We start from the raw sequence: 20,122 nt of genomic DNA, 5'->3' as shown, positions 1-20,122 counted from the left end.
TTCTCAGCTACAACCAATGTATTCACATTCTACATTCTTATAATTGTTTTAATGCAGCAAATAGAATCAGCTGAATGGACTGGATAGCATTTTTATTGGTTTCATCGCTTGTTGATTAGATCCCATTCTGTTCAGGTCAATTAATTTAACCTCGGTGGTGGGAAAGCTTTTAGAAACCAATAATTCGGGACAAAGTTAACAGTCACTTAGACAAATGTTGAGGAATTATGGAAAGCCATCATGGATTTGTTAAGGGAAAATTGTGTTTAACTAATTTGCCTGAGATTTTTGTTGCGGTAACAGAGAGGGTTGATGAGGGTAGTGCGGTTGATGTGGTGTACGTGGACTTCCAAAAGGCATTTGACAAAGTGCCACATAACAGGGTTGTCAGAAAAGTTAAAATCCATGGAATAAAAGGGACACTGACAGCACGGATACGAAATTGGCTGAATGACAGGAAACGGAGAGTAGTGGTGAACGGTTGTTTCTCGGACTGGAGGAAGATATATTGTGTAATTCCCCAGGGGTTGATGCTCAGGCCACTGTTTTTCCTGATCTATATTAATGACCTAGATTTGGGTATACAGGGCACAATTTTGAAATTTTTGGATGACACGGAACTTGGAAATGTTGTGAACTGTGATGAGGATAGTGATAAACTTCAAGAGGACATAGACAGGCTGATGGAATGTGTGGACGCTTGGCAGATGAAACTTAATGCAGAGAAGTATGAAATGATTCATTTTGGTAGGAAGGATGAGGAGAGGAAATGTAAAATAAAGGGTTACAATTCTAGAGGTGCAGGAGTAGAGGGATCTGAGATATATGTACAGGAATCATTGAGGATGGCAGAGCAGGTTGAGAACGCAGTTATAAAGCATTTGGGATCCTAGGCTTTATAAATATGGACATAAGAGTACAAAAGCCAAGGAAGTTATGATGAACCTTTATAAAACACTTGTTCGGCTTCAACTGAAGTATTGTGTCCAAGTCTGGGCACCACACTTTAGGAAGGATGTGAAAGCATTAGAGAGAGTGCAGAAAAGATTTACAAGAATGGTTCGAGGGATGATCAGTTACATGGATAGATTGGAAAAACTGGGTCTGTTCACCTTTGAGAAGAGGAGCTTTGATAGAGGTGTTCAAAATCATGAATCTGGACAGAGTAGGTAGGGAGAAACTGTTAGAGTTGGTGCAAGGGTCAAGAACCAGAGGACACTAATTTAAGGTGATTGGCAAAAGAAGCAATGGTGACACAAGGAAACACTTATTTACGCAGTGTGTGGTTAGGTTCTGGAATGCATTGCCTGAGAGTGTGGTGGAGGCAGATTCAATCAAGGCTTTCAAAAGAGAATTGGATAATTATCTGAAGAGTAAAGATTTGCAGGGCTACGGGCAAAAGGTGAGGGAGAGGGACTAGGTGAGTTGCTCTTGCAGAGAGCCAGCACAGACATGAGTCTGAATGGCCTCCTTCTGTTCCATAAACATTCTATGATTGTAACTGTACCAGTTGGAAGTAGGGCTGAACTGTGTTATGGCCAGATGGTAAGGGGTTTGGGTGGTTCCCACTATTCACCTCCCAACTGACTGCAGCAAGTGTTTTTGTTACTAGGCTTTTAACCTTTGTATTTTGTTTGTCAAATAACCAGACAGCAACAGGTTTTCTTGTACGTTTAAAGCAGAAGATTAACTTTTTATTGAGTAATATTCATTCCCAAAATTGTTGCAACTGCACGCATTCACGTGCGTGCGGTCGCGCCGTGCACGCAAGAAGAGACCGATAGAGAGGAAAAGGGATAAGTAGTTTGAAGTGAGGTAAACTTGTTGAATCTTCTGGAAGGTCAGTTTCTCTTTTAAAGTTGCAGGCCTGTGTTGCTTGTAGATTTCTCTGGTGTTTGAGATTTCAGACTGGAGACAGGGATCCCTTCTGCACGCGTTCAAGTGTAGAATTCACAGCTTCTTTGACTTTTGCTGGGTCTCTCAGCTAGACAGCCTATTAGTGGTGGTGATCTGATTATTTTTCTCTCTCTCTCTCCAGAGAGCTACTTTTTAAGGTCAAAATGTTGCCTCTGTTGGGAGACGCAGAGCCCCTTCCCTGTGATGACCAACAATGGCCCAGTATGTGGCTATTTTCCACCTTCTTTGTTTCAAAAGAACCCATTCAATTCAAAAATGCATGGTGATGGAGTCAGGATGGGTATAATTGGCACTTCTTAGCTTGGAATGTATCTTTTTGTCCTCATCTGACAGTAAGATAGTTTGAATATACAGGGCCAAGTCATTTGACCTTCAGCAGCCATTTGTCAGCACATTGTCCACTTTTTAAAGGAAAAGTCAATTTTATATAACTCTTCAGTTTGGGTTCTGTATTTCAATCGCTGTACGTCACATGAGCGTGACAACTGTCAAATATAATGACATTTTCACATTTAACAAATATGCAAGTAATTGTCATGTACAGTTGTTATGGTCAGTTGTACAGCATTTAATGGCATCACAGAAAAGGCCCATGAAAGTTCACGCGTTTTAATCTGTACAGCTTTGTTTTTGTTTTTACTTAAATTCTACATTTGTCATTTTTATTATGTTTTACGCAATGTATATTTTGTTAGATGTACAGTTTCAGTTGTATGTTTCCAGTTTTAAGCAGCAAAAAAAGGTGAAATATTAAGTAACCACCTTCCTACTTTTTCTTCCCCAAGGCTCTTCAACAAAAAAACATTGAAGGAGCAAAAATCTATGCAGAAAATGCAATCAGAAAGAAAAATGAAGGGCTGAACTGGTTACGGACAGCTTCCCGAGTAGATGCAGTAGCATCGAAGGTGCAGACGGCAGTTACAATGAAAGGGGTATGATATCGCTGTTGGTGACTCGATTTTCTAAAAGAATTCATTACCATCCTTCATGTACTGGCTTTGATTCTTAATGGTTGCCTATGCGCTGCAGATATGCAAATAGTGCTGATGGGACCTGGAGTGCATAAGGCAGTTGTCTGTCCTGCCCAATGCCCCTATTACACTAATTTTGAGTTCAAAGGAATTGTTCTCGGGCTCCCTCACACTGTGGAATTAACCTATTATTTTAATGAAACCTATTTCAGAATGGAAAGGATACTGGGATAGCTGCGTAACTAGGATAGTGTCAGGAAGGATCAGTGACATGATAATACATGTTAGAATTTTGGTGAAGCAAAGGAACTTGGGTCGGCAGGAGGTGGAGAGCACAAGGGTCCTTGGAGGCAATTATATAGGTGGAGAAACTGAAGAGAGGAGTCGGATTGGCAAATTTGTTGAAGGTGCAATCTCAGTTACTATGCTGTCTTGGTTTGTGTGCCACAGATTCTAGATTGCTCTGACAAGAGGATATATAAATATTTATTCATTGAAAAATTAAAGCTAATGATGCGCACTTAAGCTGGATGGTTAGGATCGATTTTGGGACATGTACAACTTGTTGAGCACTTGATTCATAATTGAGACCTAGGTAACACACCATTTCAATAATGACAATCTCATACTGATCAACTTTTAAACGAACTTAGGTCTTTTTTCTGATATCTAGGTTACTAAGAATATGGCACGTGTCACACAAGGACTGGATAAGGCATTGAAATCCATGGACCTACAAAAGATTTCTGCTGTAATGGACAAATTTGAACAACAGGTTCAAAACCTTGACGTCCACACTTCAGTAAGTACTTCATTTTTACATAGTTGAAGACTACAGTGAAACCTGTGTGTATCTTTTGGATCCTCCATTACTCTTAAAATATTGCACATTTTCCACAAATGTTTTTGTTCATTGCATGTATACTGTTGGAATGATTCTTATTGCTTCTCTTGTTTTTTTCTGCCTATCTTTATTGTTCAGAATAAATTTGTGCTCAACTTATTACTAGCATTTTACTCAGTGGCATGTTTGCACTTTTAGGTGATGGAGGACTCGATGAGCTCTGCAATGACACTGACCACTCCTCAAGAACAGGTCGATAGTCTCATTATGCAAATTGCAGAGGAGAATGGTCTGGAGGTCATGGACCAACTCAACCAACTTCCAGAAGGTGCAGCATCACTTGGTGAATCCTCTGTTCGTGAACAGGACAAGGAGGACCAGCTTTCCAAAAGGTGGGAGCTGTGGGGCACTTGCATTTTAAATTATTTTTATATAACGTTAAAGTTAGATTGTAGATTTTGATAAGCCTTACTATAGTATCCTTGGGAAAAGTAATTCAACTTGGCCCACATAGGTTTTGTTGTATGAGCTTGCATGGGCATTTCCTAATGCACTATGAAATACATATAATTGGCAGTGACATTATTAATTTTATTATTAACTTTGCTATGTTCTGCCACATTCCATTGAGAAGTTCTACGTGATTGGCATGCTGGTTTAAAAGGATTTTTCAATGGAATATGACAGTAATGATTGGTAAGGCTGAAGTTCTTTCTCAAAGCCACTGGGTAGCCTAGCAATTCCTGTTTTATCGAACTCCTCTGCCAATCATCTTGTTAAAAGGTGAGAATAGGTAAGTATTAATTAAAATCTATTTTTTCACTTTCTCCCACACTTCTCCCACCCACTTCTGCCTCCATTGCGGGCACCTCTGTTCTACCTCATCCACTGCCCCCCACCCCCTTGATTCCTTGGTTTGCAGTTTGTTTTGAGGCCTTTTCCTTGTCTGCTCTCTGTACCTACTATCTGGTGCTCCTGCCATGCTACCGCCATACTCTGCGCTCACTGTCTGCTGCTGTACAACCTAGGCAGAGCCAAGATCCCCTTTTCTACTGTCAGCCCTAAACAACTTCTGACTCCACAGCTGTGTCTAAGGTCTGAAAATAGAAGTCTCTTTAGATTCTTGTTTAATCTTATAAAGTGCAATAGAATTCAAGTAGTAATTAGATTTGCTCACAGATGTGTTTCGCTCCTTGAGTTATAGATTAGTATTTACTAAATATACAACTGACCTTGTGGTAGATTATCAATTCTTGCCAGCCTTTTCATAATGTTCTTTTGTATTGAAGGGTTGTTCAATTTGATACTGTCCATGTTGTGCCTAAATAGAATGTCAGCTCTCCATTGGACCCTCAGTCTATGACTGTTGCTCTACCATAATTAAGTTTGAGTTGTTGAGGTTTGGCAAAAGTCCAGAATGAGAGAAAGTTTATAAAACCTCTATGTAAACACATTGTTCTACCATTCTATATCATAAATATAGACAAATAATGCAACATAGGACTGGTTTTTTTTTTTAAAAGAATTTGTTTTAGATTTTGGCATTGGAATTTTTAAAGACCTGATTAGAACCATTACTTCATGCAGTGTTTCTTGGATTAACTTTGACTTGCTGATTATAGCACTTGAATGCAGGACAAAAGCTGAAATAAAAGATCATTTGTTCAGAAATTGACCTGATTCATGCTGGTTTACATTTTCTCTGTACCAGTATGGCTGTCCAAGCCTATAAAACTATTCAACCTCCCAGTAATAAAGGTACTCCACTCAAACTTGTCTAGCAGGGAAGTATAGAATGGCCATGGTCAATAGTAATCATTTTGAGCCCATCATCTCTCACTTTTTAATTTGCTTCAAATTTTATGTAAACAGCATTTTGACTCCTAATTGATCAGAGGTCCTAAGAGCAATTGCTTCAAACTGACCAAGAAGGCACAACAGTTGGATTTTGGGGCATCATAGGAACTCCATGTTGCACACAGCTCCACTTCAGAATAATACATTGTGTTAAATGCTTGAAAGGAATCGTTAGGGTTGATGAGGCAATTTTTCTCCACTGGGAGTCTATGGCAAGGGGACATAGACTTAAAATCAGAGCTAGGCCAGTCAGAAGAGAAGTTAGGAAACACTTCTTCACACAAAGGGTGGGAGCCTATGGAGCATTTTCCGACAACAAGCGGAATGCCAGCTCCATTAAAAGCTTTAAATCTGTGATCAATAGATTTTTGGAAGCCAAATTATTGAGGGAAGCGGAGCCGAGGCAGGTGGATGGAATTAGGATACAGATCAACCATGATCTCATTGGATGGTGGCAAAACAGCCTCAAGGGGCTGCTTCTGTTCCTCTTCCTGTGCTTTTGTCTTTATAAAATGTATCTATCTTAACTATGAGCAACTTCTAGATTATATAAATCGAACTTGACCACTCTCCAGATGTCACTTTGTATAACACACCAACAAATCACAATTGAACAATTTTTTAAAAATGTCTGAGAAAGAAACCCAGCAGTTTTTCTGGCTGTAGTAACCTGGAGAAATGGTTGAGATGAAAAGGACTGGAGCAGATTTTTGATTTAGACAAACTTCCAGCAACAATAACTTAATTTGAATTAACCTCTTTAGACTACTTCCTCTGCAAAGAGTACCTGAGCAGTGACCTTAATGGGACAGGCTAGATTAATAATTAAATATTACAATTAATATTCCATGCCTCCTGTGCACAACACCACAGATTATATGCCTTGGGTTCAGCACATGGCTGTCACACGAGTGTCCTGCTTTGGGACCAATGCAAATTGTGTGTCACACTTGTCTTTTTGGGTTCACGTCATGAATAAAACAGCAGCAGATCTCAACAAGAGAAAGCAAGCTCGTCATTTCCTGCTGTTTCTTCTGATCTTGGTAATGTAGCCTCTCTTCAAAGGAAGTAACTGCTGATTTATAAAGAGCTGCTAAATTCCAGTAATTGATCGATAATTGTCTTCAGGGTTTACCAATTTATGCCACGTCTCCCCCATGAAGATGCCTTAAAGGAACAGGGCAGGTTAAACACAATTTCACTTGCAATGGCAAAGGTGATCAGCTAGTACTTATAGAGCTGTGATCTAATAGTAATAATGAATGAGTAGTGCACATTCCTGTTTTCCAGCTTTGGCAGTAATTGTTCAGCGCTTTGTTAAAATGATCACTGAAATGGTATTAATGTACCACACCCCTCATGAAAAAAATAGGTTTCAAAATGGAGGGTAACATTTATTTATTTGTAGCAGACCATAATCTATAGCTTTGTCTGAACATTTAAAAACTACAATGTGAATAAGTAATTTTGTTTTTTCCTGACGCTTTTGTGACTTTTCAATGTTCTTTTCCAGGTTGGCTGCTCTGAGGAATTGAAGGTGGAGTTGGCATCTAATCCTGATTGTGTATGATCCGACATCATCTTTTGTACAATGTTCCAGTGACACTTAAATGTACAATCTATATAATGGCCAAAAACATTTATTTTTCACTTATTAGTTTGGTTGCTTTCACTTTTAAACCCTTATAAAAGCTGGTCTGAATTAGAGAATTTGTATATTAAAGGGTGAGCTTTTAAGGGATTTGCAGATCGTAAAATTGTAATCACTTATTACTGAATTTAAAATAAAATGATCCTTTGCCGACAGGCAAGCCCTTTATGCTTTTACATTAATATGTACAGATGCGAATTGACTTGCAAGCATGCTTCAAAGCTATAGTGAAATTACTATACTTGACTGCATGTTTGCAATCTTGACTCTGAGACCCACATGACTTGGTTATTATCAGGACAACATTATCAACATGCACAGGATCAGTGACCATCTGAAGCTTTATTCGATGTTTTATAAAATGCTGAAGAAATTTGCAAACTTCTTGATGGGTGGGGGAAAGAAAACTTGAAATATCTGAGGATTAAATATTGTGTTGTCTGTACCTTCTGAAGTGAATTTGTCGTGCAGAATGTGTACACTCTTGCGGCAGACTCTCATTTCCAGTAAGATGTGCTGATGTCTTCTGTGCATGAGCAAAAGGCTCAAAAGAACAGGAAATAAAATTTCTTTACCTTTTCTGCTGTAGAGAATAGGGTGGTGGGCCGCTCTAGCTATGCATGCTTTTGGTTGATATGTTTTGTTTTAGAACATCGACAAACAATTGGGTGTCTCCTGTGAGTGGACCTGACGCGCCTCATATCATTTATGGGGTAGGTTTATTATCAACCATTGCTCTGTTAACACTAACATAGCTAAGAGCTGCAGTTGTATAAACAGCTAAGAATTTGAACAAAATCTGGCCTTATTTAAGAAGTGCCTCTTATGTAATGCTTGTCCTGTTTTTCTTAAAATGCTGATATATTAACAAAATTAGCTTGTAGAAATATTAGCCATGCAATTACATACTGATTACAATTAACTGTATTTTCTAGAATGTTTGTTTTCTCAAGTAGCTGGTGTATGCTCACTTTGGGATACAAAATAACATACAGCGCAATTTACTTGCATGTTCCTTTTAAATTGTAACTTGAATGTGTGCAGTTCAGACCTGGAGGGACTTGATCATTCAGACTGGGGGGAGGGTGGGGGGGGAAATCAGATATGAAATCCCCGTTGTGCCAATCTGAGAGTGTTCAATATGGCAATAGCCATGGAGTTTTGTAATGGTGCTTTTGGAGACCAAGTTTTCAAAAGTTTTGGAAACATTCATTGTCATGTTGATACTCTAAAATTGTCAATTCTTACATGTTATCTGGTTAAAATATTTCATACCGACATGTAAAATCTTGTCAGAAATGCCTAACAATTTGTTTTATTTATGGTGTAGCTTTGATTTTAGGTTGATAGCCTATAATCAGTTCAACAGGTGGCCTAAATTCATCCAGTTGTGCTTCAGCTGTTTCAGCAATCTTTAGATTAAGGACATAAACGAATTGCAACCAAGTCCATTTCAACGTGATTTTTGTCTTGTATTAATGAAAACTATTGAGGCAAAATCAAGTGCTAAAATTATCACTTGTTCTAGAGCTCTATGGTATAGCTACCAATTTATTTCAAACATGGATTCTATGCTAATACATGCTAGTAGTTTGCTGCTCAATTTTCAACAATTAAGGATGAACACATTTGGGTAGAAATCCTTTTCCAAAACAGGCTGCAGTTTTGAAAATGGTAGCGTAAAAGGCTAAAATAACTAGGAATTGGCTCTGCTTAATCACCAAACTTGTTGAAAGATTGTGTCAAAACAGTAACACTAAAGTTGCTGGTCAAGTTTTAATTGATTCTCCTATTGGCTTAATTTAAGATACAAATAATGCCTTTAAATTATTTTGTTACAACATTGTTTTAGTGGTATCTGAATGCTGGTGTAAAATAGAATATTAACCTGTTCGTAGACCGTGAGATTAGAGGTACCTCCTGAAAAGTTTATTGAACTAAACTGCCTAAAAAATGGGAAATGCTTTAAAAAAAAATACTCCAAACTTGGTAATTCATTAAATAAAAGCAAAAATGCTGGAAATACTCAGCAGTTCAGGCTGCATCTATTGAGAATCAGAACTGGAAAAAAGGTCAGCAACCTGAAATGTTAACTCTGCCTCGCTGTACAGATGCTGCCAGACCTGCGATATTTTCAGAGTTTATGTCAGATTTTCAGTATCTGCAGTATTTTGCTTTTGTATACTTGTAATTCGTTCTTGTACTTTAAGTATGTAATGGTAATATGAATAAATTCACTCTTTAGACTTTTCCAAACACTTAAGTAGGTACTTGGTATTTTTTGTTAATATTCTTTTGAAATAAATATATTCTGTTGGTATATTGTGTGGTTGCGCATAATATGTTTGTTTTGGGCACTGATTTTTTTGGTGGGTAACTTGATTATTTATATGCAGATTAATGTGGAAGTTGACTTCAGATTTTGTTTTAATGTGTTTATATTTTGAAATAAAGAACTTAAATCCTTGTCTGCTGTTTTTATTAGTATGTGGGAGGAATGGACGTTAACAGCATCCTGCCACAAGGGGGTGCATGTGTAACATTTTTGGATAGCTTCAACCAATTTTGAGCATGACTGTCCCAGTCCAGGCATCAACATTAAAGATAATGCATTATAGGAGACATATGGCTTACAACCAGTACACATTTGACATTTCCCTGAGTGCTATTTTGCCAAGTTTGTCTTTTCCAAGAGCAATATCACCAGTGATTCTAATTTATAAATCTACACTTTAAAATATGTATTTGTTGTGCACCTCCTTAAGCCAGTGATTCATGGTAAATTTAATTTATATATGCTGCAGCAACCCTCTGGTTACTTTGTAGCATGAACATTCTTCATGTCTGTTTTAGCAGGCTTGGGATTGGAGACATCAAGTTGCAGTCTGTCCTTGCTCAATGTTCACACATTTTCTTTCCAGAAATGAGTGACTGGATACTGAAACAAGTGGGACGCTTGTATGTTAAACATTAGATGCATTAAAATCCTACAAATTGCAAGCAGTTCTTGCATTCTATAAAGTGAAATATGAAGCACTTCACGCTTAAGATTTGTTGGCATGTTCAAGCAGAGGCAAAACTTTACATTATAATTTCCCACATTGCATTTAACACCATTTTCATTTTCAGAAATGAAATTGCACTATCATTTAACAATTAACTCAACACTGAACATGTGCAAATATTGAGCAAGTGTGGTTTGGTTTATCAAGTACTTTATTTTTTTTGTTTGCTTTTTCTTGTTAAATAAAATACCCCTCGCAATTAAAACATTTTGACTCCTTTCGCACTGATTTCTTTCCTTCAGTTTGATTATCTTCATTCTAAGTGACAACAGCATAGCTGGACAACATTTTACTGGTGATTGATATTGCATTAATTTGCGGACAGACTCACACAAAGCCTGTGCTTCGTTAATGTAAAGCAATAACTGTTCTTACTGCTTCGATGATAAACGGAGTTGAGGTGATGAAATTGGGATTGTTTAGTGGCCTTGAATCAATAATTATAGTTCCCTCTGAGAATATATTGTTATGCCAACAAACAAAATCACACACTCTGATAGGTTCAAGCCTGTACAGTGCTGTTGAGTTCGAGTGAAAGTTCTGTGTAAGTTTGTAGTGGCCATATTTATTCACCAAATGATTGCCTTAATCATAGTGATTTATTTACATGATATAAAGTATAGCGAGCTAAGAATGGTGTTTCACTACAGGTACCACTTTCTGGCTATTATCTATCGAATGTGATGCACAGTCAATGTGTTGCCAATGATGCCAGTCAAATAAATGATATTTAAATAGAGTGGGTTCCTGAGCTCTAGCAGAGCTAACTTGTCATTGTTTTCAGAGAGTATAAATTCAGGGGCCTCTCAGTGCTGCTTGACTGCACCGAGTGCTGCTGGAATGCACAGAGTATAAAGAAGGGAGTTCGGTAAGGAGGGGAACTATAAATTAAAAATACATCCAACACAATATGGGTGGCAGGAGAGGTGATGTGTTGCAGCTGCAGTATGTGGGAACTCCTGGATGCTGTAGTAAGTGTCTGTGGTTTGAGGAGCTTCAACTTAAGAGTAGATGAGCTGATCTGCAGACATAGCGGTGCATCAGGGAGGGGGAAAGTTACCTGGACACTTTGTTCCAGAAGGCAGTCACACCCCTTAGTATAGGGTCATCTGTTTTGGTCAGTGGGCAGGGACAGGAGGGTGTGACTGCGAGTAAGGCAGGTAAGGGGATCGCGAAGGTGCGAGTGGAGGAACCTTAGCCCTTGCAATTGAGCAACAAGTTCGAGGATCTTGCAGCTTGTATGGACAAGAGCGAGGGCTGTAGTGTAGATGAGCAGACTGACCATAGTACAGGAAGCTATTCAAGTGGGGGGAGCAAAAAGGAAAGTAGTGTTAGTAGGGGACTATAGTGAGGGGGATTGACAATGTTCTCTGCAGCAAAGAGCTCGAGTCCAGAAGGCTGTGTTGCCTGCCTGGGTTCAGGACATCGGCTCAGGGCTGGAGAAGAACTTGGAGCGGGAGGGATAGGATCCAGTGGTCGTGGTCCCTGTAGGTACCAACAAAATAGGCAAGACTCGGAAAGAGGTTCTGCCTGGTCAGTATGAGGAACTAGGCACCAAATTACAAAGCAGAACCTCAAAGATTATAATCTCTGAATTATTACCTAAGCCACGTGCAAATTGGAGTAGGGCAAATAAGATTAGAAAAATGAATGGGTGGCTCAAAAACCGGTGTGGTAGAAGTGGGTTCCGGTTCGTGGGGCACTGGCACCAGTACTGGGAAAAAGTGGGGGCTGTACTGTTGGGACGGTCTACACCTGAACCGTGCTGGGACCAGTGTTCCAGCAAGCCACATAACTAGGGAATTAGAGAGGGTTTTAAACTCAATAGTGGGGGCAAGGGATCAAATTTGGGAAGATGTGGTAAATCAATGAGTAGAGACAAGGCAAGAGAGACAAGTATTAATATGGGAAAAGATGAACAGACCGTGACAGGAAGGGACAGTGAGTACAAATCTAAGAGTAAATCAGCAGACAAGGATAGAGGTTACAAAAATAATAAAAGGACAAAACTAAAGGCTCTGTATATGAATGCACGTAGCATTCAAAACAAAACCGATGAATAGAAATGCACAAATAGAAATAAATAAGTATGATCTGGTAGCCATTACAGAGACATAGCTGCAGGATGACATAGATTGGGATCTGCATATTGAAGGTTACATGACATTTAGGAAGGACAGGAAGCTAGGAAAAGGTGGACGGATGGCTCTCTTAATTAATGATGGTATTAGCACAATGGAGTGGGATGACCTAAGTTCAGGAAACCAGGATGTAGAAGTGGTTTGGGTTAAGATGAGAAATGATAAAGGCAAAAAGTCACTCGTGGGAATGGTGTACAGGCCCCCTAACAGTAACCACATGGTCGGATGGGGTATAAAGGAAGAAATAATGGGTCCTTGTCAGAAAGGTATGGCGATAATCATGGGGGAATTTAATCTACATATAAAGTCAAATGGGCAAAGGTAGCCTAGATGAGGAGTTCATAGAATGTTTTTGGGATAGTTTCTTAGAACAGCACATTCTGGAGCCAACCAGAGAGCAGGCTATACTAGGCCTGGTATGGTGCAATGAGAAAGGATTAATTAATGACTTCATTGTGAAAGTACCCCTGGGCAGCAGCGATCATAATATGATTGAATTATACATTCCGTTTGAGGGAGAGCAGAGTGGGTCTGAGACTAGTATTTTAAACTTAGTTAAGGGCAATTATGAGGGCATGAAAGCAGAGCTAGCTAAAGTGAACTGGCAAATTAGGTTCAGGGATAGGTCAATAGAGATGCAGTGGCAGACATTGAAGGGGACATTTCAGAATACACAGAATAGATACATTCCAACGAGAAAGAAAAATTCCAAGGGGAGGTCCTACCATCCGTGGTTAACTAAAAAAGTTGAAGTTAGTATCAAACTTAAAGAAAAAGCATATAATTGTGCAAAGATGGGTGGCAGATCAGAAGATTGGACAGAATATAAAAAACAGCAAAGAATAACTAAAAGATTAATAAGGAGGGAAAAATTAGAGTACGAGAGAAAGCTAGCTAGAAATATAACAACAGATAGTAAGAGCTTTTGTAGATATTTAAAAAAGAAAAGAGTTAACAAAGTGAGCATTGGTCCAAGAGCAATTGATGTAGTTTACATGGACTTCAGTAGATAAGGTCCTACATGGGAGATTGGTTAAGAAGGTAAGAGCCCATGGGATCCAGGGCATTTTGGCAAATGGGATCCAAAATTGGCTTAGTGACAGGAGACAGAGGGTGATGATCGAGGGTTGTTTATGTGATTGGAAGCCTGTGACCAGTGGTGTAATGCAGGGATCGGTGCTGGGACCCTTGCTGATTGTAGTGTACATTAATGATTTGGACGTGAATATAGGAGGTATGATCAGTAAGTTCGCAGATGACACAAATATTGGTGGTGCCGTAAATAGTGAGGAGGAAAGCCTTAGATTACAGGAGGATATAGATGGGCTGGTAAGATGGATGGAGCAGTGACAAATGGAATTTAAACCTGAGAAGTGTGAGGTGATGCATTTTGGGAGGATTAACAAGACAAGGGAATATACAATGGATGGTAGGACCCTAGGAAGTACAGAAGGTCAGAGGGACCTTGGTGTACTTGTCCATAGATCACTGAAGGCAGCACCACAGGTAGATGAGGTGGTTGGGAAGGCATATGGGATACTTGCCTTTATTAGCCGAGGCATAGAATATAAGAGCAGGGAGGCTATGATGGAGCTGTATAAGACGCTAGTTAGGCCACAGCTGGAGTACTGTGTACAGTTCTGGTTGCCACACTATAGTGATTGCACTGGAGAGGGTGCAGAGGAGATTCACCTGAAGCCTGGGCTGGAGCATTTCAGCTATGAAGAGAGACTGAAAAGGCTTGGGTTGTTTTCCTTAGAGCAGAGAAGGCTGAGGGGGGACCTGATTGAGGCATACAAAATTTTGAGGGGCATAGATAGGGTAGATAGGAAGAAACTTTTTCCCTTAGTGGAGGTGCCAATAACCAGGGAGCATAGATTTAAGGTAAGGGGCTGGAGGTTTAAAGGGGATTTGAGGAAAAAATTAATCACCCAGAGGGTGATTGGAATCTTGAACACTGAAGAGGTGGTAGAGGCAGGAACCTCACAACATTTAAGAAGTATTTAGATGAGCACTTGAAATGCCATGGCATACAAGGCTATGGGCCAAGTGCTGGAAAATGGGATTAGGAGAGGTGCATGATGGCCGGCACAGAAACGATGGGCCAAAGGGCCTGCTTCTGTGCTGTATAACTCTATGACTCTATGATTCTAATAGAAAGTGAGTCTGGGGAATTAATAATGGAAAATAAAGAGATGGCAAATGAATTGAACAGATATTTTCCATTAGTCTTCACCACAGAGGATACAAGTAACATCCCAGAAATAGCTGTAATTCAGGAAATGGAAGGGAGGGAGGAACTCAAGAAAATTACAATCACTGGGGAAGTGATGCTGAGCAAATCGTTGGAGCTGCAGGCTGACAAGTCCCCGGGTCCTGATCGACTTCATCATAAGGTCTTAAAGGAAGAGGCTAGTTTTTTTAAAATTCGTTCCTGGGATGTGGGCGATGCTGGCTAGGCCAGTATTTATTGCCCATCCCTAATTGCCATTGAGAAGGTGGTGGTGAACTGCCTTCTTGAATCGTTGCAGTCCATGTCGGGCATGTATACCTACAGAGCTGTTAGTGAGATAGTTAGTTAGTTGGTGCATTGGTTCTGATTTCCGAAATTTCCTTAGAATTGGGGAAGGTTCCACTAGATTGGAAAATAGCCAATGTAACTCCTTTATTCAAAAAGGGAGGGAGACAGAAAGCGGGAAACTACGGGCCAGTTGCCTTAACATCTATCATAGGGAAATGTTAGAAGTTATTATTAAAGATGTTATAGCAGGGCATTTAGAAAAATTCAAGGTAATCAGGCAGATTCAACATGGTTTTGTGAAAGGGAAATCATGTTTAACCAAATTATTGGAGTTCTTTAAGGGAGTTACATGTACTGTGGATAAAAGGGAACCGGTGGATGTACTGTACTTAGATTTCCAGAAGGTATTTGATAAGATGCCACATCAAAGATTATTACAGAAAATAAAAGCTCATGGTGTAGGGGGGACAAAAGATTGGCGAGCTCACAGGGAACAGAGATTAGGCGTAAATGGGTTATTTTCTGGTTGGCAACTTGTAACGAGTGATGTGCCACAGGGATCAGTTCTGGGGCCTCAAATTTTTACAATTTTTATAAATGGCTTAGATGAAGGGACCGAAGGTATGGTTGCTGAATTTGCTGATGACACAAAGATAGGTAAGAAAGTAACTTGTGAAAAGGAGATAAGGAGGCTACAAAGGGATATAGATAGGTTAAGTGAGTGGGCAAAGACCTGGCAAATGGAGTATAATGTGGGAAAATGTGAAATTGTCCACTTTGGCAGGAAGAATAAAAAAGAAACATATTATCTAAATGGTGAGAGATTGCAGAGCTCTGAGATGCAGAGGGATCTGGGTGTCCTAGTGCATGAATCGCAAAAGGTTAGTATGTAGGTACAGCACGTAATTAGGAAAGCTAATAGAATGTTATCGTTTATCGCGAGGGGAATTGAATACAGAAGTAGGGAGGTTATGCTTCAGCTATACAGGGCATTGGTGAGACCACATCTGGAGATCTCTGTACAGTATTGTTCTCCTTATTTAAGGAATGATGTAAATGCGTTGGAGGCAGTACAGAGAAGGTTTACTAGACTAATGCCTGGAATGGGCGGTCTGTCTTGTGAGGAAAGGTTGGGCAGGCTAGGCTTGTATCTGTTGGAATTTAGAAGAGTAAGAGGTGACCTGATTGAAACATATAAGATTCTGAGGGGTCTTGACAGGGTGGACGTGGAAAGGATGTTTCCCCTTGTGGGATAATCTATAACTAGGGGTCACTGTTTAAAAATAAGGGGTCACCCATTTAAGACAGAGATGAGGAGAATTGTTTTCTCTCAGAGGGTCATGAGTCTTTGGAATTCTCTTCCTCAAAAAGCAGTGGAAGCAGAGTCTTTGAATATTTTTAAGGCAGAGGTAGATCGATTCTCGATAAGCAAAGGGGTGAAAGGTTAGCAAGGTAGGTGGAAATGTGGAGTAATCAGTTCAGCAATGATCTTACTGAATGGCGGAGCAGGCTCGAAGGGCCGAGTGGCCTTCTCCTGCTCCTAATTTGTAAAAGAAAAGTTGGTTAATTCTGAACTTCCTTGCAAAAATAGTTTTAAAAGAGAACTGCATTTAGGATCTCTGAATGTAATCACAGTAATCATTTGAATTTTTGGCTCCTTCAAATACATAACTTTGTTAATAAACTAGTCACTTTAAAATCAATATTCATGTTTGTTGGATCTAAGACAAGTATGGTTTGTAGACGCAGAATTTTGGGGGAAAAAAAAGTTCCTGGAATAAAGAAGCATCATTGGCTGGCAACTGCTCTGGTTCAATCCTTTGGTTCCATTTGAGTTGTGAGATAGTATGACTTTTTGAAAAAGAATTCAACAGCTTCCATTCATCTATGCAACCAAAGCTAGGAGATTTTTTTTATTCAATCATGGCATATGGTCATTTTTATTGCCCATCCATAGAAGAAAGAAAGACTTGCATTTATATACAACCACCAGATGTCTCAAAGCTCGTTATTGCCAATGAAGTACTTTTTGAAGTTGTCATGTAAAAGTTGTGTTGAAAATGGGCCCAAACCCTATGCAACCATCAGTGAAAATCCTCATTTATGACCTTTTGATAGAGGAAGATAATATTGAAGCTGCTGAAGATGTTTGAGCCTAGGATACTGCCCTGAGGGACTCCTGCAATGCTGTCCTGAGGCTGAGATGATTGGCCTCCCACAACTACAACTATCTTCATTTGTGCTCGGTGTGCCTTCAACCTGTGGAGAATTTTCCCCGATTCTATTGGCTTTCAATTTTACTAGGGCTCCTCGATGCTACACTTGGTCAAATGCTGCTTAGACATCAAGGGCAGTCACTCTCACCTTGTGAGAGTGGGCAACAAATGCTGACCAGTGATGCCCACATCCCACAGATGAATTTTTAAAAAATCTCTGGAATTCAGATCTTTTGTCCATGTTTGGACCAAGGCTGTAATGAGGACTGGAGCCAGGTGGTCCTAGCGGAAACCAATCGGTGAGCAAGTTATTGGTGAGTAAGTGCAGCTTGATAGCACTATCATTGACCACTTCCACCATACTGCTGAAGATTGAAAGTGTGCTGCTGTGGCAGTAATTGGCTATATCGGATTTGTCCTGCTTTTCATGGACAGGGCATATCTGGGCAATTTTCCACTTTGTTGGGCAGATGCAAGTGTAGTAGCTGTACCGAAATAGTTTGTCTAGAAGGGCAGCTAGATCTGGAGCATGTCTTCAGCACTACATTCGGATCTTGTCAGGACCTTTGCTGTATCCAGTGCGCTCACCTGTTTCTTGATATCACATGAAGTGAATTGAATTGGCTGAAGACTGGCATCTGTGATGGATGGAACGTCAGGAAAGCCAGAGATGGATCGTCCATTGGTTGGAGGTGGTTGCAAATATGTCAGCTTTGTCTTTTGACCAGTTGTGGTTGGTTCTGTCATCATTGAGGATGGGGATGTTCATGGAGCCTCTTCCTCCTTTTAGTTTATTAATTGTCTACCACTATTCATGACTGGATGTGTCAGGAATGCAGAGCTATGATCTGATCTTAAGGTTTTGGGATTGTTTAGCTCTGTCTATAGCATGCTACTTCCTGTGTTGTAGCTTCAACAGGTTGGCACCTCATTTTTACAACAATCCAGTAGTTTCACAGTTACTATTACTAATTACAGCTTTTTATTCAAAAATATTTAATTAATTGAACTTAAATTCTCCATCTGCTGTGGTCGGATTTGAACATAAAGCATCAGATCCAAGGTCGCCGAATTACTAATGCAGTCACATAACCACTATGCTACCTTTGCCAGTAGACAGTGCAAAGTGCCATCGTTTATTATGTATAAAATAAGGAACTTGAACCATGTCTATCTTCGTTGCTTATGGTTGCAGCTGGAGTACCTGCATGGAGTTGTTGTGTCACAGCCGAGGCGTTTGAGCAAAAAGCATCAGAGAAACTGGCTAGTAAGGGATATTTGTTCTTTTCGGTGTTCCTATGCTTATTGTAAGCACTCAGCATCTCGAACATTTTTCTCATTCAATCGTAAAGATTAATTTGAAGCCTTCCTCTCAGCAGGAATTTGACATCTTTACAACATTATTTATGTAATATTTAATGCAATTTGTAGACAGGAATACTGGATCAACGGGTTTGAAAGTGTGATATGAATACGTTCGGTATATTAAGAAGTTATATGGTCATTACGACACAGAAAGAGGCCATTCGGCCCATCAAGTCCATGCCGGGAGTATTTACAGGATTGTTGAAAGTGTGTATCCGACGTATAAAAACCTCTTAACTCGTCGTTAAATAAGGGCATTCAACTTTGAAACTATTGCACTGTTGCGCTATTCTTATTGCAAAAGCCCTGACAGTGTATCGGAGTGTGCTTTCACTTTCTCAGCTGTACTCGGCTGTGGTTTGCCTTTTCCTCCACATTAGGTCACAGGACAGAGCGTGAAACCGGAATCATTCAGCGAGTGGGAGAGTTGGGGTAGTACACAGAGTGCCCGCAGCCGGTGCCAGGATCAACATGCAATCGCTGTTCACGCAAAATAAAAGCGAAATTCCAGAGCCAATCAAAGCAGAAATTCAAGGTGAGAAATACTGCCCATTACAGAATAGTTTGTGATTCCGTTAAATGTCAGCTACTGTTAAACAGATATTGTATGCAACAATTCAAAAACCTTGGCGTTTATTAAACATTCGGGCAGTGGAAATGATACAATCTTTCTATACCAAAGGCAGCAATTCACCAGTTAATGCATTTTAAACTACTGTAAATCCCAGGAAATAACCTGAAGTATTGACCATGTGTCTGGTTAGATTTAGAAGAATAACTGCGCCTGTCTTAAGCTGTTGCATCTTAGACTTGTGCTGCTTTCTGTCAGATTCAATATACAGTAGCACCAAAGCAGGTAAACGGAAGCCGCTCTTTATTTTGGGCGCATTTAACATTTAACTGCAGCGGTAGAACCAAGGCTACAGGTGTAGCGTCAGGAGAAGATCTGACACCAGAGGCAAGCGGATTGTGAATCCCTGGAAGAAAGACTCGCGTTTCCCTTCGCTCCAGAATCGGCGTCTGATTTACACTGCACCGATTTAACCTCTGCATGAAACCGAAACTTTTATCATCAACACTACATTTGGAGAAGCCGATTTCATTTGCTGGGCAGTGCGTATCTTGAAAGATGGACAAATGCGGGTTAATTAGAGAAAGCCAGCATGGATTTCTTAAGGGAAAATCATGTTTGAGTAACTTGCTGGAGTTTTTTGAGGAGGTAACAGAGAGGGTTGATGAGCGCAATGCTGTTGATTGGTGTACATGACCTTTCAAAAGGCATTTGATACAGTGCCACACAACAGACTTGTGAGCAAACTTGTAGCTCAAGGAATAGAAGGGACGGTAACTACATGGAAATGGAATTGGCTGAATGACAGGAAACAAAGACTAGTGGTTAATGGATATTTTTTGGGCTGGAGGAAGGTTTGTAGTGGAGTTCCCCAAGGGTGAAGGTTGGGACCCCTGCTTTTCCTGATATATATTAATGACCGAGACCTTGGTGTACAGGGCACAATTTCAAAGTTTATGGATGATACGAAACTTGGAAGCATTGTGAACTGTGAGGAGGATAG

General features: G+C 39.9%; 2 protein-coding genes across 2 annotated transcripts in view; both read left to right on the top strand.

Moving 5' to 3' along the window:
- The window catches only part of chmp1a (charged multivesicular body protein 1A), a 28,193-nt gene extending 18,959 nt beyond the window's left edge, over window positions 1-9,234 (top strand). Inside the window, exons 4-7 of the mRNA XM_068049186.1 lie at window positions 2,703-2,849; window positions 3,562-3,690; window positions 3,931-4,124; window positions 7,103-9,234. Coding sequence (XP_067905287.1) covers window positions 2,703-2,849; window positions 3,562-3,690; window positions 3,931-4,124; window positions 7,103-7,124 — 492 coding nt within the window. The 3' untranslated portion in view covers window positions 7,125-9,234. The remainder of the gene's footprint in view (window positions 1-2,702; window positions 2,850-3,561; window positions 3,691-3,930; window positions 4,125-7,102) is intronic.
- Window positions 9,235-18,924: 9,690 nt separating this feature from the next.
- The window catches only part of LOC137378786 (beta,beta-carotene 15,15'-dioxygenase-like), a 48,942-nt gene continuing 47,744 nt past the window's right edge, over window positions 18,925-20,122 (top strand). Inside the window, exon 1 of the mRNA XM_068049185.1 lies at window positions 18,925-19,083. Within this exon, the coding sequence (XP_067905286.1) occupies window positions 19,020-19,083 (64 nt within the window). The 5' untranslated portion in view covers window positions 18,925-19,019. The remainder of the gene's footprint in view (window positions 19,084-20,122) is intronic.

This window comes from Heterodontus francisci, chromosome 17 (genome assembly GCF_036365525.1).
Source record: "Heterodontus francisci isolate sHetFra1 chromosome 17, sHetFra1.hap1, whole genome shotgun sequence".
NCBI lineage: Eukaryota > Metazoa > Chordata > Chondrichthyes > Heterodontiformes > Heterodontidae > Heterodontus > Heterodontus francisci.
The sequence above is the reverse complement of the archived record's forward strand: the minus strand, read 5'-3'. Positions and strand labels throughout refer to the sequence as shown.